The following is a 17032-nucleotide window of genomic DNA, read 5'->3' as shown; positions in this document are numbered from 1 at the left end:
TGCCAGTGTTCAGTCACCCAGTTGCTGCACTTTTCTTCATAAGGTGATAGCAATGTCAGGCCTGGTTTCTCCATTGCCTCAAAAGTCAGGAATGTGACAGGGTTTGAGGCTAAAGATACGGTGGTTTAAAATCCCAGTTTCCCCAGGGCTTCACCTTCTTTGTCCCATTATCTTCTGCAGTGCCTCTCTGTCTTCCACAGCTTTTGAGGTATTTGAACATCTGAGGGGTCAGAGCAAGGGCTTTCCAGCACAGCAGCTTAGAGAAGACAAAGGCACATTTTCTTTTGCTGGATCTCAATGCTTGAACTGACCTGCCTTCCTGGGAGAGCCGTCCACCCGCTGCTGGAGGTGAAGAGTCGCTGGCAGAGAAGTGATAAGCTCGCAGGTGGCCACTGCCCCTTTGAAAAAATAAAATTAAGATAAAAAAAAAAAAAACACCAAAAACAAAAAACAACTGTGAAAAGACATATTGAAGGGAAGATGAGAGAGAAGCTTCATGCATTTTGCTTGCTTTCAGAGTTAGACGTGGTTCCAGTCTTTTCTGTTTTCATGGACAGTTTGTAGAAGACTAGCCAAGCCAAGGCAGTGAAACCCAAGGGAGGAAGGACACGCCTTGCTTTAAAACTGGGAGATGTATTTCTCTGGCGACCCTCTTTTCTCCTAAGCAAAATGAAAAACTCAGTCCATGAGTTTTTCTCAGCAAAAAAAGATCATTTGAGAGAGAAGCTCGAGAGCTGGGATCCAGGGCTCAGATCTCCATCAGCAGGTTGCCAAAGCTCAGTTTTGCAAAGCTCGATTTGCAAAATTTTGGGCAGGGAGTGAAGCAGGGAGCATGTCCTGCCCCAGCCAGCCCTCTGCTCTGCTCCTGGCATGGTGCAGCCCCAGCACACCAGCAGCAGCATCAGGCCCTTCGCATGATGATCAGGGTTGCCTTGTGCAGAATCGGGCCCCACAGCCCATGGTTGGCTAGTAATAGCTTCCCAATTACATTTTAATGCAATTTAAAGAGACAGCCAATTAAATAATTAACCGTAGGGAAGAGCTTTTCTTCTTTCCAAATCTTGTTAATGCAAATATTTTGCAGCAGGCCACCCATGTTTTGGGAGCAGGCAGCGATTCCCCATTTCTTGAGAAACACTGACCTCCAGTGGGACTGCGCCTTTATCGCAACTGCTCCCGGCTCTTTCCTGAGCCTTTATTTGGGGCCTATAAAATGCAGATAGGCAGGGGGAAAAAAAATAAATCTATCCATTGTGTCTGAAGCATGTGTCACTTCCCTTTCCCTGCAGGCAGGCTTGGTCCCTTACAAATAACATACGAATTGCATTTCTGACAAAAAGAGGGGAAATTTGCACCAGCAACACCCCTTCTTGGTGGGAAAGCAGCGCTGGCTTTGGGCATGACTTTGTCTGAGCCCCTGTCACGGCTCTCTGAGTCCAACCCTCCCAGCCAGGCTCTGCAAGGGCATCGAGCCCCGTGCAAGGACCCCCCCCGCAGCGGGTTTTGGGGTGCGTGGGGCAGCTCCCAGCCCGGCAGGACTGCGTGAGCTGGAACTGAGCTGCACACACTTTGCACCTCTCGTCTGAAGTCTTCAGAGGGTAGGAGGCCCCCAGGCACAGCAGCCTGCCCTCGCTTCTCCCCCAGCGTGGCTGCTTCCCAGGCAGCTTTTGCATTTCTTGCTCCCTGGCTGTTGATAAATGAGGATTTTTTTGCCTTCCAGCCGTCTGGAATTTGGGGGAATAATTACAATGGGAATTATCAGGGAGGGACTGGAACAGCCGGGACCTGAGCTTTCACCCACCTGGAAATCCAGGCACAGAGGGACGTATCCTGCGCCCCTGCAGCGGAGAGGCTGGAGGTGCAAAACGCAGGGTCTGAACCTTGGTCTGAGCAGCTTTTTCAGCCAGGCAGAGGCCCAGATGATGCTGGCAACAAAGCAGAAAGGTGAAACAAGTAGATTTCTGCTGCAGGACAGTGCTCCAGCTTGCTGATGCTCAGTGTTTCGGGATGGATTTGCAAACAGAGCAAGGAGCTTGCCCTGTGGTGCTGGTCCCGTGCCTCTCGCTGTAGCCACGTTTTGGCCCTGACGCGTCTCTCTGTTGCTTCACATCTGGGCCGGGGTTATACGAGGGCAAGGAAAGGCTTTTGTTTTGCTCCTGGAGCATTCCAGCGAGTGCCTGTTGTGGTTTAGGGTGTGGGTTTTACTCTGGGGGGGGGCAACTGGAAAGAGAGCTCATTTGTCAAAAAATTGGCTGAGCGGGGATGTCGGGGGCTGCACAGCCTCACCCAGTGCCTGGGGGCAGGATTGGTCCCACCTGAGCCACTCCTGCGAGATGTCCCCCACCCCACTCCAACCCCCCAGGCGTGCCTGTCCCAGCACCCACAGCCAGGGACATGCTGCCCAGAGCCTCCTCCATCCTGCTGTTCCTGTGCAGTCCAGACCCAGGTTTCAGTTTGTGGGCTCGGGTCCCCTTATCCCTCTCCAGGTCCCTCCACTCTGCCCAGCCAGGATGCTGCCAGGTGCCCCTGGGGCACCAAAAAAGTCTTGCTGATGCATTTGAAGCAGCTGCCTGCTCGTATTGCCTGTGGCACTGGGACGTGGACTGGTCCTGCCTGGGGCATCACCAAGGTGGGCTGGACCCCTGGTCCCCTTTGCCTGGAGCAGAGCAAGGATTGCTGGTGTGGTCCCTCCTGCTTCCCCCAGAAATAAGGAGAAAATGGGGTTGCTGCTTGTAAGTTGGCTTCAGTGCTCCAGATGGGGGGTTCTGGGCTTTTTGGTGTCCTCTTGGCAAAACTTGGGGTTTTGGGCCACCCCTGGGTGACAGCCCTGGCTCTGTTTTCCAGTGCGCTGTGCGGAGCTGCAGATCCAGCTGACGGAGGCCGTGTCCACGCTGGCTGGCCAAAAGGAGCTCATTGCCAAGCTGGAGCACGACCTCAGCACCATCCAAGCCCTGACCGCCGTGCATCGCCCGGACGCAGAGGTAAGGCCAACCCACAGCACCCGGCTCCAGGCAGCGCGCAGGGACCACTCAAAATGGCCCCAGGGGTTTACTCCTTTTTCTTTCTTTCTTACAAGTCACGCAGCAGAGGGTTGCATCGTGCCCATGCAGTGGGATGGCAGTGGTGTGGGAGGGGGTGGTGGTGGTGGAATCCAGGGACCATCCAGTCCTTCTCCTTCCCAGGCAAAGGATGGGATTTGAGGGTTGAACACCACCCTCTCCATGTCGTCTCAGGCTTGATCCTTGCAGAGTGCCTGTTTGACAGCAGTGCTTCCCACGAGGCTCCGGGTGCCAGGGCAGTACCAGGACCCGGGAGGGGTTTGCTCTGACCAGGCACCTTTGGGTGGGTGGGAAATGCTTAATCCCCTCTGCTTGTGCTGCCCAGGGTGCGGCCATCCCCAGCCTGGAGAAGATACCTGAGCCCATCAAGGAGGCCACGGCGCTGTTTTATGGTGAGAGGCGGGCGTGAAGCTGGCGCTGTGCTGCAAGCCAAGGTGCTGGCGGGGCCACCCTGGTCCCATGGGCAGGGTGGTCACCTCTCCAGGGACAGTGGCGTGAGGATGCTCCTAAGCAGGCACAGACATCACCTGCTCGGCGTGTCCTTCACTGGGGCAGGTTTTCCATGCTCAGCATGGTTTGATGGTCCTCTGCCTTCTCCCAAGACAGTACAGCGGGCATAGACCAGGCCTGGCTCCATGTCAAGTCGGTAAACCCAGGCTGAACCAAACACACTTTAACTCCTGCTCTTTCCGCACCAAACCCCCTCCAGAGACAACGAGCTAAATATTTCCTTTACATTGGCTCCTGCGCTGAGGTCTGCAGGAGAAAATGAATCAAACAAATGACGACACTTGGCTCCTCTGGAAGAAAACCCACTTCCTTTCCTTTTTCTCTTCTTTTTTTTTTTTTTTTTTGGTTGTTTTTTGTTTTGAAAAGTTTTGAAAACACACAATAAACAATATCACAGCAACAATCCCACCAAGCCAAACAACCTGCAGCCACCCATCCTGCGCTATGAATAGCTCCTCTGTGCAGCTGGTTGAGTCACAGCCTCGGGGATTATTTATCCTTGGCCAGGGATGCTGCTGGGAAGGCAGAGTGGGGAGGGATGACCACAGCCCCCCGGGCACCAGTGGAGTCCCATCGTGGGGGGAAGCTGCATGGGGCACCCAGAAAATAAGGCTCCCAGGCACAGCAAGCTGGGGATCGATGTCTGCAGGCAGGCAGCCCCTGCTTTGCTGGGCTGGCTGAAAGAGGAGAAAGTACAAAATGGGGGTGGCTGTTCTGCAAGGAGGGGAAGGGGAGAGAAGCATATGTGGATGGAGGGGCTGGTTGTGGCACTGGGCCTTAGGGCTATGGGGAGAGTCTGGCAGGGACTGGGAGGGTTGGGGTCATGGGAAGGCAGCCACGAGTTGCACCAAATAATGCAATTTGTTGTCCCTGGGGAGTGAACCTGTTCATTCCCAGGATAAGGCCTAAAAAATGAACAAAAAGCATAAAAACTAGTCCATCCTGTAATAGCTGTGCAAAGTTTATCTGCCTGGGTGCCCCTGAGGTCCTGCAGTGTTGGAAGGGGGACCTCAGGGGTTGGATTGTGGGCTTGCTCTGGGGTGGATGGTGGGCACTGCCAGGTTGTGTCTCATGCCAAGCCTTGTCCGCAGGTCACCCACCGTCCCCCAGCACCTCATTCCCCGAGGGGCAGGTGGACTCGCTCCTCTCCATCATCTCCAGCCAGAGGGAACGCTTCCGGGCCAGGAACCAGGAGCTGGAGGGGGTACGTCGGGTGGGGAGGGCGGCCGGTGGGGGCTGCAGGACCTGCAGTCTGGAGCTGGCTGCTTGAATGACCTGCAGGGAATTTGTTATCAACACAAAGCAGGCAGCACCACTGCAAGCGAGAGAAAAATATATTCTGCTGTTAGCAGGACCAAAGCCTCCCCCAGCCCATCGGTATTGCTCCAGTTCAAGGACAGGTCCAAATCCCTGTCACCTTGCAGGTGTGCTTGGCCGCCTGGCACAGCGTTTGGAAGGTGCCATATGAAAAGCCCACAGGGAATGTGGTGTGGGTTAAAAACCCAATAGCTCTACAAATTGGAGCGCAGGGCAAAATAACCTCCTCAAAGCCAGCAGCTTGGCTTTGCATCTCCTGTAGGGGCCGAGTCTCAGCCCAAAGCCACCTACAGCCACCTTGGCTGCTCCCGCCCTTCTTCAGGCAAGGAGGGCTCAGATTCATTAATGGTTCAGGACTGGGGGCCCTGTTCAGTGGCAGCTGGGACAACTTTAATTTGGGAGAAATTTTAATTCAAAGCTGGGGGGGTTATTTACTGAGAGGGGACTGAACCCCAGCTGGATGCACCAATCGACCCCCCCTTCTGCCTCCCAGCCGATGAGATCCTGCCCTCCCCCCGACCTCGCTGCTAAGGGCCCCCTTGCTCCCCCCCATGCAGGAGAACCGCATGATGCAGCACACGGTGCACGCCCTGCAGAGCGAGCTGGACAACCTCAGAGCTGACAACATCAAGCTCTACGAGAAGATCAAGTTCCTGCAGAGCTACCCTGGCCGGGTGAGTGTCTGTCTGTCTGTCTGTCCTCCAGCTGGGTTCAGGTGGACAGACAGACCCCAGACTCAGACCATTACCCCATGCGTACAGGAGCGATGGGGAAATTTCACTTTACCCACAAGAACCTTGCATGGAAGGTAGAAAATTGGACCTCGCTGAGGTGGACAAGGGTGCAGTGCTCTGTCTAGAGGAGCAGGTACCCAGCCTCTCTGCCGGGAAGGTAGTTTTTAACTGTGCTGAAGCATGCCTGACATCGTTGGTGCCAGAAGCTCAAATTTCCTCCCTGAAAGAGCTGCTACAAACCTTTTGATGCTCACTGCTGGCAGCGTGATGCTCCAGCAGGCAAGTCATGGATGCTCCTGCCTGACCAGGCAGCAAGCAGTTAAATCACGACCTCCAGCAATAAATCTCTGCAGTTAGAGCCTGAAAAATAATTCCTCCTGTCATACCTATTCTCATTCCCCACTGCCCTGAATTTCTTGTGGCCAGCAGAGAGCTGCTCGTCTTCCCGCTCTCCAAGGCAACAAGGGCCCATCCCCAAAAAAGCAAAACCAGCCCAAAACCAGCCTAGTAATCCCAGTAACACCAGGAGGAGGCTGGGGAAGGAGGCCAGACTTTGCTGCAACCTGCTCTGTTCACGCCGTGTCCCTCAGGGGTTTCATCCCTGGAAATCCCTGGTGCTTTTGCAAGCAGGTCAGGCTGCTGCCTGGGGAGGTTTCATTTGCAACCGCTTCCTTGGTTGGAGCTGGGCTACGGTGACCTCAAGCTTTCCTTATAACTGCAAGAGCGACAATAGCTGGGGAAGAGACACTGGTTTGAACACTGGCTCCTCGCCCTGCCTGCTGCCTGCCCTGCCGTCCTCCCCCCGAAGCTGCTGCCTTACACTGGCTGGACCGAGTCCATTTTATTCCTGGATATTTTAATAACATTTGGGGATGGGAAACTCCTACAGCCATGAAGGACCTTATTTGGTTCTTTTATTTATGTCTCGGTGATGACGCTGGGTCAGCCCCTCTGACATTTTTGCCCGTTTCTCCCGCGGGAGATCATACCCATGTTTATCTGCTGCCACAAGGCAACCCCTGAATGCCATTCACATGATCTAAAGAGCAAAAGCCTTCGATGCAGCAGCACGGGGGATTGCATAATTCACCACCTAATCGGGCATGTGACACGTTAAAAATAATCACCAAAGATCATTCAATAAGGCCAGGCTATAGTGAATTCATCGCCCCTAAACTGGGAGCTGGTCTCATCGCTGGCTCCGGCCCCGCGGTGACCGGGGATCGTATTGCGGTGTGTAAGGGCATATTTGCTAAAGGTCTGTGTGCAGTGGGGTTTGCCCCCAGCGAAACAGAGCCACCAGCGAGTGTGCTGGGGTGGCCGGGCAGGACAACCACCAGCACGTAGTAACAGGTCCAGAAAAACCTCAGTAAACGTGTCACCGTGCTGGCGGGGCAGAGCTGGGGAAGGCACCGTGCTGGGGGAGAGAGGCGGGTTAGCACCAGGGCCCTTGAGCAGGGCCCACGGAGCTGGGAGCCAGGGCTCACACCAGGCTGTCACCGTGCCTGGTGACAGCACGTGCCCTTACCAGGCTGGGTTTGGGTAGGAACAGTGTGGAATCTGCAGTTCTCGTGACCTGCAGGTTGGGGAAATGAGGAGCAGGGACGCACAGGCTGCTCGAGCATCCTCAGGGCTCGCTGCCTGTGAGGCTGCGCGAGTGGAACCTGTCCTGGGACATGTTTAAAATCCAGCCTGTCCGAAACAACCTAAATCTTTCACTTCTTTTGAAGAGTTTCCTTCATTTTACTTGCCCTTTGGCCAGCTAGTAACAGCTATATGTTTCAACAATTATTTCCCCCTCCTAAACCGCTGCCTCCCTCCTACCTGGCCCAACAGCAAAGGAATTCAGAGTGGGATTTGCACTAGACCAGGTTTTTCCAGGTGAGCTCTCTGGGGTGACACAGATGACTATTATTTCATGGGAGGCACAGGTGGAGCCCCCGTGAAAGAAAGGACTTTGTTAAATAGGTTCTGTTGTGTTTCACCTTTTTGAAGGGCACAGATGCTGTTGGCCCCGTGGGTCAGCTCTGGGCTGTGCCGCTCCATCCTTTGGGCATCATTTCCTCCAAATGAGCAGCTCAGGGGAATGAGGGGGGGCTCTGGCCCTGTGCTGGGTGTCCACACACCACTTGCACCAGGGGCGATAGGCACAGGCAGCCTCCAGCACCAGCACCCGCTGGCTCTCACCCTGGCTTTGCTCCCACAGGGCAGCAGCAGGGACGACACCGAGCAGCGCTACTCCTCCCAGTATGAAGAGCGCCTGGACCCCTTCTCCTCCTTCAGCAGAAAGGTATGAAAAGCCTCCAGCACCCCCCCTCCACATCAGCCCCTTCTTCTGCCACAGGATCGTTGCAGCGGGGCTAGGACTCATCTGGCTCCGTTTCGCTGTCACAGAGCACGATGAGCAGGTTGCTTTGCTCGGTTCTGGTTTTGCTCACAGTACGGTGGACCAGGCATGTTGAAGGGAAAGAGCAGCCAGAAAATTAAAACCTCTCAGGGTAATTATTTTGTTGACTGGATGAAATCCAGGGACAGCGCTCTGAAAGCATAAAACACACTCAAATGCCATTCACTTAATAAAAGATAAAAAATAAAAAATGGTGTTGTACGTACACGGTGCCCCCTATGGCTGCGTGCATGGGGCAGGGTGAGAGCATCCCGGGGCACAGAGCTCCTTCCCTGATTTGCAAACCATAAATCAGCCCTTTGAGCCTCAAAGTCAGCTTCTTGTACCATTTACTTGCAGGAACGCCAGCGGAAGTACCTGAGCCTCAGTCCCTGGGACAAAGCCACGCTGAGCATGGTGAGTGAGCTGCACCCCCCATGCCACAGTGGGTGATGAGAGGTTTTTAGCCCAGTGCCTGCACTGGGAACGCTGCTGCTGAGCTTGGCCCCAGGTGGAGGACAGACCCCATCCCTGCTCCCCCGGCAGGAGTGCAGACCATGCCAGGGCCATGCTGGGGCTCTGTTTAGCAGAGCTCACTTTCCTCCCTTCCCCTTTCCTTCCCTTTTCCCCCACTCCATCCCACAGTGTCCCAGGGGGTCTTGGCCAGAGCAGGTGGCCCAGCCCCAACCCGGCCAGCGATGCCAAAGCCCAGGCCACTGCAGTGTCAGGCCACAGCCCAGGAGCTCGGGGACAGCGTGTGTCTCAGAGGATCACCATGAACCGCTGTACCCCCCGGGCTGTGCCCGTGGCTCCCCTGGGCAGTGCTGGGGGGGGATGCAATGGGCTGCGGGAAGCACCTCTCCTCTGGTTTGTAACAGGGCTGGGGGGCTCAGTGCTGCACCCCTGGCCAAGGGCGGCCTGGGGGCAAAGCCTTTTTGTGCACAGCATGCAGTCAGGGTTAGCTCAGCCTGAGTCCCCATCCGAGACTCCCCCCGAGAGCCCCAGCACCCCCCGCAGCTGGGGGGGAGCCAGCATGTGGCTGCTCCAGGGGAGATGCTCTGCCTCACACAGCATCCTCGGGCACACAGTGGTTTCTCACCACATTCTCTAGAAAAACCTCTTCCCGAGCCTTAACCCTTCCTGCCCTGGTTCTTCCTTCCATGAAAATGTCAGGAGAAATATTGGGGAGCTGTCAGTGTCTGCAGCAGCAGAGGGTCCTTGCCTGAGCCATGGTGGGCAGGAGTATTGGCTACCATCTCTCAGGGATGGATGCTGCTTTCCAAGCTAAAAATGCTGTTATCGAGATCTGACTTATACTTGTGACAGCAGCAGGCTCAGGATCAGGATTTGGCTGAGTTAACCCCCGGCTGACTGGTGTAACAGAGGTTAATGTGGGACCACTGGCCTGCAACCGCCACAGAATACAAAAATATCTTGTAATAAAGGCAGTGTTGTCATTTGCATAAAAAGCAAGCAAATGCCAACATGAATATGGATTGGGTGGCGTGCCAGCACCACGGAGAATTAATGAAAGGCATTTACAAAAAAAAAAAAACTGACTTAGGGGAGTTATTCCCTGGGAATATTTAAGAACATAATCTTGTTTGTTACAGCAGCCTCCGCCATGGCCGTGAATAGCAAAGAAGATTTCAGCCCAGAATTGGTTTGGTGGGAGATCTGTGGGTTTTAATGCCAGCTTTGGAAAGCCCGCATGGTGTTTGGGGAATGTGCTTATGTCCATAATGAATCCCTGGCTTTTACAGCTATGTAAAAGTTGCTATGTAGGGAGATGGGATCCATCCTTCATAAGATGCTTTTCTAGGCTGCGGTTACTCCTGACTTTGGATCTTTTGAAGGGATGGACATGAAGATTTTTCCATTGGGACACCAGCGTGCTGAGCCAGAAGGGCTCAGACATCATCAGGCTCTGGCTGCTGTTCAGTAGCCTCTCCAAAATGAGAGGTTGGAGCACAACACAGCCCAGCCCCACAGGGTTTCTGGTACCCAGTGAGCTCAGACATCTCTGTGGGCTGGCACTGGACTGGTAAAGGTGGAGAGTAAATCTTTCAGGATAGACCTTGCAGAGCCAGAGAAATGGGTAAGCCTGCAGACCAGGGTACTAGTGAGGTTTGGAAGATGACCAAGGAGTTTTGTTTGCGGTTGCTCCCCAGAATCCCCCAGGGCAATGCCCCTCTGGCAGTCCCTGCTCTGGGGGTGCTTTTCTTTAGCCCGAGCAGCACTGTGTGCCTTCCCGAGGGCCGGTGATGCTCCTCCACATGTGGCCTCTCCTGCAGTGGTACCCAGCCAGGCCTGAGAGCTCACGTTCAGGGGTGAGCGAGGAGGGGTGAAGACCTTCCCTTAAATACAGTTATCTGTGACAAGTCGGAAGGGCAGGGGGACAAGCTGTGGGACCCCAGGGACATGCCTGGAGCACCAGGTCTAGCCATGAGCCCCCCTGCTCAGCAGGAAGGGCTGTTACAGGGGGGAGCAGCCGGGGGTCTGGCACACAGCTCCCCTAAAATCAGTAGCCCAGCAGTGACTGGGATCCTTGAGAGCTTACATTTTCCAAGGTGCTAAGCCATTGCTGCAGCCTGGCAGAGGGTGTACACGGCTCTCAGCAAGCACATAGCCTCGCCGCTGCCAAAGCTGGGGGGTCCTCACCATACCAAGCCTTTAATCCCACTTTACCAGCCCTTTGTTGGTCCAGAGCCACAGTGCAGGACCACGGTTGCTTTAGGCTGAGCTGGCTGGAGGCTCACAGGGAGGGATGCCCAGAGCTGAAGGAGTATACAAACCCCAGAGTGCAGAGTGGTCACCCCTGAAACATGACAGGGTGTCTGGGAGGCTGAACCGCCGCTGCAGGTTATGAAACCATTGTCCAGGTCATTGCTGGGGTCCCACACCAGAGCTGGGGTGTGGGCAGGGCTGTGCACTAGGGCCAGCCTTTGGGAACACCGGTGCAGCGTTTGCCAAGGAGGCAGTGAGGGGACACTGCAAATCACAAGTTCTTTGAGCTCATGAATTAAAAATGTGTGAGACTTAATTACTGCCGGGTTTCTCTCCGGAGCGGCGCTGAGCTGCAGGCAGGCACTGAGTCAGGGCTGGTACGGGGGGAGCGGGTAGAGCCGATGGAGAAAGCTGAGGTAAAGGTGGCGCCAAATGAACTCCCAAGAGAGTTCTCAGTGGGGGAAACCCTGCAGTTTGCAGCCCTGAATTCACCTTGATTTGGGCGATTTTGGGCCGAGAGCATAGGCACTTGTGGCAGTCACCTTGAAGGAGAGCGACTGCTCGGAGATGAGCACAGATGGGTTGGCAAAGCATCATGTCTCACCTGCGTGTTTACATAGAGTCTAACACAAAGAGGGCCCCGATCTCAGCCAGGCTCCGTCTGAGCCTCTGTGTGTGGAGGTCTGGTTCCCACTGACCCGCATTTGAACGGGATTTTCCATCCGGCTCTTGCTGCAGGGGCGGCTCATCCTGTCCAACAAGACTGCTCGTACCATTGCCTTCTTCTACACCCTGTTCCTGCACTGCCTCGTCTTCCTGGTAAGTGCAGGGGTCACGGGGAGGGGTGGGAACCCCAATAAAATCCCACCAAGGATCCCACCCAGGCACAGTGTCTGCATTTTTAAGATGCTATGCCAAGTGAGTGCGTGGCAGCTGGTACATCACCGGCTCCGAAGGCGCAGGGTGGTTGGGAGCGTGGGCAGCACGGCTCCACGGGACGTGTACCTGCCAGCAAATATCCCACTCGGCTTTTCAGGGTGGGAATGGCCACCTTCAGGTGGGCACAGACTAGCCCAAGGGCAGGAGCTGGAAGCTGTCTATGTCTTTGTGTCACACCTGGAAACAGCCGTGGGGCCCCGGTGCCACCGTGCCGGGAGCTCACACGGGGTTTAGCCTGTTTGCATGCAGGTCTGGTTCACCATCCCTGCACACAGGCAAGCAAGCCCTCCGCTCATCAGGCAGCAAAATTTAGATTAACTATTTTGAAGCTAATACCACAAGCAATTTTAGGAATAAAACACACCCCCATGAGCCCACATTGACTGTTTCTAGACCATGTGTGATTCCACCTTCCTACTTCTGGGTACATCCCTTGACCTCCTGCACAGTGGAGCTCAGTTATGTTCACTGCATCTCCAGGTGATGAGCTCTGGCTCTGCATTTGCTGTGCGAGCTCTGGTTCGCCCCACATTTCTTATTTGCCCTGTAGCTCTGTTTTTCTCTAGTTTTCAAATTTCCCTGACTGTACATTAGGGTTGGATGTAGAGTAGTAGAGGTTTGGTTGGGAACAGAGGTTTGAGCCAGCCCGAATCCCCTGGGAGTTCGTTGTGGTGCAAACTCCTATATCTCTGCACAGTTTCTGGGAGTTTATTTATCATTTCAGTGAAAAAGAAACCAAACAAACCATCAATAATTAAACAATAAAACAAGATGAAAGACAAATCAGAACAATACTTCTATCCTGATCTTCTCAAAGTAAAACTGACTTTGTGTTATTTTGGTGAGGAAAGGGGCAAAGAAAATAAAAAGTTAAACATCATTAAACTTTAAAGCTCTAAGCTAAAAAAAAAAAAAAAAGTAAAATTCATAAATATTACATAGCTAGAATGATCTTACTTCATCTAGACACAAAAGAGCCTGAAATCCAGCACCCAGCACTGCCTGGGCTGGGCACACGCCATGTGTCCGACCCGGGACTGGACAAACCCCCGCTCCTCCACCCTGCAGTGGGAGCAAAGTCTTTGCCTCCAATCCCGGGAGACAGCACAGCCTTCACCCCTTCCCGTCCACTGTTCTGCCTGTTGTGATTGCAATTAACCCTAATTTGGAGGCACACTGAAGGGTGTTTGTGGAATTACAGTATTTCCCTGGTGACAAGACAACAATAGCTTACAAATCCCCAAGGCTTTAATGCATGAGCCTGGGACAGGAGGGCTTCACCCTCTTCCCAAAACCTCCCCGCCTCCTCGGACCACATCTTTGAAATGGAAACCCAGTAACATGAAGGGAAAAAGGATCCAAACCGAGCAGTGACCTTCCTGAAGCCTGTGCCAAAACCACTTCTCCCTCCCTGTGCAGCCTGGAGTGTGCTCGCCTTGCCCCTGACCACCACGTTTGCAGCAGCACTGCCCCAGCAAAAATAACCCTCTGGGAAAGGTCATCCTGACCATCCTGAGGGCGGCCCCCGAAACACACCCCGAGTTTCTCCACGCTGGTAACACAAGGCTGCAGAACCAGTTTTACGCAGGGCATCACACGAACACCTGCAAAATGCAGGAGCAGAGATTTTTGCCAGTGGCTGCAGGGAGGGGATGGCACAGTGGCAACACGCGCTGCTGTGAGGGCAGGCAGAGATGGGCAGGCCAAAGCAGAGCTGATTGTGTTTCTTATTTTGCAGGTGCTCTACAAAACGGCCTGGAGCGAGAGCGTGGGACGGGACTGTGTCGCATACTGCGCTAAGAAGTGGGTGTGAGGGTAGGCTGGGTCAGCCCAGCCCGGGGCTTGGGAACGTTGTCCACCAGGGTTTTAGTGGACAGAGCATGGTGGTTTGCAGCAGATTTTTTGGGCACCACTTGGTGCGCCTCTGTCCTGCAAACAAGGGCAGCTAACTGGGTTTTTAACTCTTAGGCCAATAAGGATGGTGGGAGGAAAAGGTGCACGGAGCAAGGCAACCACCTGTCTTCAGTCAGGTGTTGTCCAGGTCCCTTCCCGTGAGTGGTTCCTGCCCAACGAGGAAGCCTGCTAAAGCCAAACCTGAGCCTGGGGACCGGGATCAGGCCTGTGCCTTGACCCCGCTTGCCCTGAGCAGCTCCCAGGCGCTGCTGCCTGTGGCTGGGGGAAGCGTGGTGCTCGTTGTTACGGGTAGCACTCAGAAACAAAGCGGCTTCTCCTCGGCTGCCAAAGTGCTTCGGACCTTGCCCCGAATTTACATGGCTGTGCCCTTTCCCCAGGTACGCCGACCACATCCACAAGTTCCACAAGGACGGGGACGTGGGCGACATGTTGCAGTGACGGCTGGACACGACCCTGCTGGCACTGGCTCCCGTTCCCTCCCACAGCAGGATCCGTCCCTCTGCTCCCCGCCAGCCGCTTTGCTATACCTTTGCTTGCTGCTTCGTAGAGTGGAGGCAGTGATCCCGCCCCACTCCCACCCTTGGAAATCAAAAGCCTCAGCTAACGGAGAGTTGTTTTGCAGGACGTGGCATTACCAGCCCTCCCTCCCTGGAGGAGGCTGCAGCAGTGCCCATGTCCTCCTGATGTCCCAGAGAGCTCAGTCTTTACCAAAATACATGGATAATGCAAGATAAGTGGTACTTCTCTCAGATGCAATCTCTCTTTCCATTCTGAGTCCAGTGTAACACTGGGTGGACTAAATTTAGCCAGAAATGGGGGGGAAAAAACAACCTCCTAAACTTGCGTTTTAAAGTATCCTGTTATTTGAGAATTCCAGTTTTGCTCCAGTTTATTGAATTATCAGAAGGCAAGCGGTGCTGCCGGGCTCTGACAGAGCAAGTGAGAGAGCGGCAGATAAAAATCAGACATCCCCAAAGACAGGGTTGTTCAGCACGTTGCCTTCTCACTGTTTCTCAAGTCAAATGAAGCTGTTGCTCGGCCCTGAGCTCCCTCTGAAGGGCTTCTGCAGCACCTCGTATCACCCCGCTGAGTACCAGCAGATGCTCTTCTTGAACCAGAGCTGTCAGCGTGAAAGCAGCCTGGCTACTTAGGACTTAATGGGTGTGAAGCGAGGTGTTCTGGTCAGGACTGATCTCACTGAGATGCTCCGGACCCTCTCCTCACTGAGATGCTTCTGCCGAGCATTAGTTGCCCTGCTGGGTGCAATGACTTTGCCTCATACGGGGCTTTACTTGCCTTGGAGTTGATCTGCTCGACATCCGACCCTTTAAGGTAACTACAAGTCAAATCAAGCAATTGCTGGTGGTGGGTTTGCTGGGTGATTTGGGTTGATCTGAGGAGAAAGAGGTGATAGGAGAGGCTCTGATTAAAGGAGCAGGTCCTGGCACCCCCTGTTCTTGCCTCGGCTCACTGTGACCGTGTGGTGCAGGAAGATATTAGCTTGTTAGTGTGGTCCTCAATTAAAATTCCCCTCCAAAGACAGGAGAATATTGCTCCTTCCAATTAATATTTCATTGCAGATTCAGATCTATTCACATTCATGCTGCTGGGAAGCCAAGGCCTCTAACAGAGCGTGCAGGCAGCGATAGGCTTCACATCTGCCATGGGCAGCCCAGATTTATTTATAGGAGCTGTGGCCCGCGGCAAAATGTAAAATACTCATAAATCGAAGGGAGAGATAAACCCTGAGGGACCGACCTGCACCTGTCCCACTCAGCGTGGGGTAAACTGAGCCCATCCGGAAGGGAGGCACCCGCGGGGCAAGATGCCAGTGAGGGGCGAGGGGGGTGATGCTGCTCCATGCTGGGGACCTCTTCATAAACGAATCAACTTCAGATGTGGAGGAGATGAGCTTTTGCTGTCTGAAATCAGTAGCTTGGAAACGTGATCCAGGGAAGGGTGGGATGCTTGTTGAGGCTTTGTTGGGAAGGTTAAATTTGCTTTTTTTAGAAACTGTATGTGGTGTCTTGGAATTGCAAAACTTCTGCAGCTATTCACACTTGTACTCTTCATAAATGACTTAAAATAGATGTTGAGTTCTGCAGGACAAGTGATAAAATAAACTTAGACGTGCATTGACTGGGTTGCTTTTGTGCTTTGCTTTCCTTTTTTTTTTTTTGACTTTTGATATTAAACAACCGAGAAATGTCCTGCTCGAATCCAAGGGCAGAATGTGCAGCTAGTTTTAGAAACCCATTACAGCAGCTAAAGGCAGTGATGCCTCGCAGCAGCGGGAAGGTCAGGACCTCTGTCCCCATGTGTTGGAGCCATCGTCCCGGCTGCTGGCGAACACCGGCATTCCATGGGCCAGGAGAAGGGCTTCCAACAAACGAGGGACCACAGGAGCAGAGGGCTTGAGCCTAGGCAGCCTTCAAACCCAGAGATATCCTGCATATCCCCACGCAGCTGTTGGTAAAGGCACTCAGGTTGAAGAGTGCAAATTTGCCTGGATAATTTTGGGAGAGCAGGTCATGATCCCCCGCTTTCCTCCTCCTCCCTTTTTTTTTGTTTTTCCAGCCCCAGGGGACCCTGGCAGCACCAGCCTAGCAGGGCCAAGCTGCTTTGCAGGCCCTGACCTTGGGTTTTAGCCACAGCTTCCTTCAGCTGAGCCCAGCGGGTGGGTCTGGGAGAGCTGAGAGCCGTGCCCCCCACCGCGAGGAGCCAGAGGGCAAAGGGCTGTGCCCGGGGGTTTTGAAGTCCCATGGGATGCCCAGGTCTTACTGGTCCCCTGGCCCTGGAGTTGCCAGGTTTTGTCCCTCTGGCAGAGCTTCTATGCAAAATAAAAATGACAAATTCACCTATTTGTCCCAAAACCCCTCCTGGGGAAGGCGGCGGTTGGATGTGGGGTGTTTTGTCTTCTAAGCTCACTCATTTGCAGCCTCCAGCAACTCCTACTGCCATGGCATGGACCTGCCTTCCCCCAGCACCGGCTGCCGAAGAGGGGCTGCACACACCCGGGGCATCGCAGCGAGCCCCGGCAGCGCGCGGGGTCACGCACCGCCTGCTCGGCTCAGCCCCGTGGGCTTACGGCAGCTGAGGGATGTCTGAGCGTCTCAGAGAGCAAACAACTGCCGCTCCTGAAGTCTGGCTTTGGCTGCCAAAACCCTCTGACCGGAGGCAGGGAAAGCCCGAAGTGAGGGGGCTCTTGGGTCACCGCCTGCCTGCGGCTGGCCGGCACCTCGGCCAAGTTTTCGGAGCTGCTTTCTAGAGACGTGCTGGAGGGAAAGGGCTCGGGCAGAGCCAGGGGGTTGCAGAGCTCCAGGGTAGTCTTGTCCCTCCAGGCAGAGCAGCGTGCACTGGAACAGCCGGTGAGATGCTTGTGTGTAGCACAAAAAAAAAAAATCTAAATCTGCGATTTTGGTGCCTAGGAAGATGTCCTGCATGTG

General features: G+C 54.2%; 1 protein-coding gene across 5 annotated transcripts in view; it reads left to right on the top strand.

Moving 5' to 3' along the window:
* CUX1 (cut like homeobox 1) overlaps positions 1–15725 on the top strand; it is a 284219-nt gene extending 268494 nt beyond the window's left edge. For all 5 annotated transcript variants that reach the window (XM_074923161.1, XM_074923163.1, XM_074923160.1 and 2 more), the window contains 9 exons: positions 2845–2981; positions 3385–3451; positions 4661–4773; positions 5444–5560; positions 7827–7910; positions 8367–8423; positions 11472–11552; positions 13411–13475; positions 13964–15725. In XM_074923161.1, the coding sequence (XP_074779262.1) occupies positions 2845–2981; positions 3385–3451; positions 4661–4773; positions 5444–5560; positions 7827–7910; positions 8367–8423; positions 11472–11552; positions 13411–13475; positions 13964–14024 (782 nt within the window). In that variant the 3' untranslated portion in view covers positions 14025–15725. The remainder of the gene's footprint in view (positions 1–2844; positions 2982–3384; positions 3452–4660; positions 4774–5443; positions 5561–7826; positions 7911–8366; positions 8424–11471; positions 11553–13410; positions 13476–13963) is intronic.
* The last annotated feature ends 1307 nt before the right edge of the window (positions 15726–17032 follow it).

The sequence above is a fragment of the Athene noctua genome, chromosome 19, assembly GCF_965140245.1.
Source record: "Athene noctua chromosome 19, bAthNoc1.hap1.1, whole genome shotgun sequence".
Taxonomy (NCBI): Eukaryota; Metazoa; Chordata; class Aves; order Strigiformes; family Strigidae; genus Athene; species Athene noctua.
Note: the sequence above shows the minus strand (reverse complement) of the source record. Positions and strands in the feature narration are given on the sequence as shown.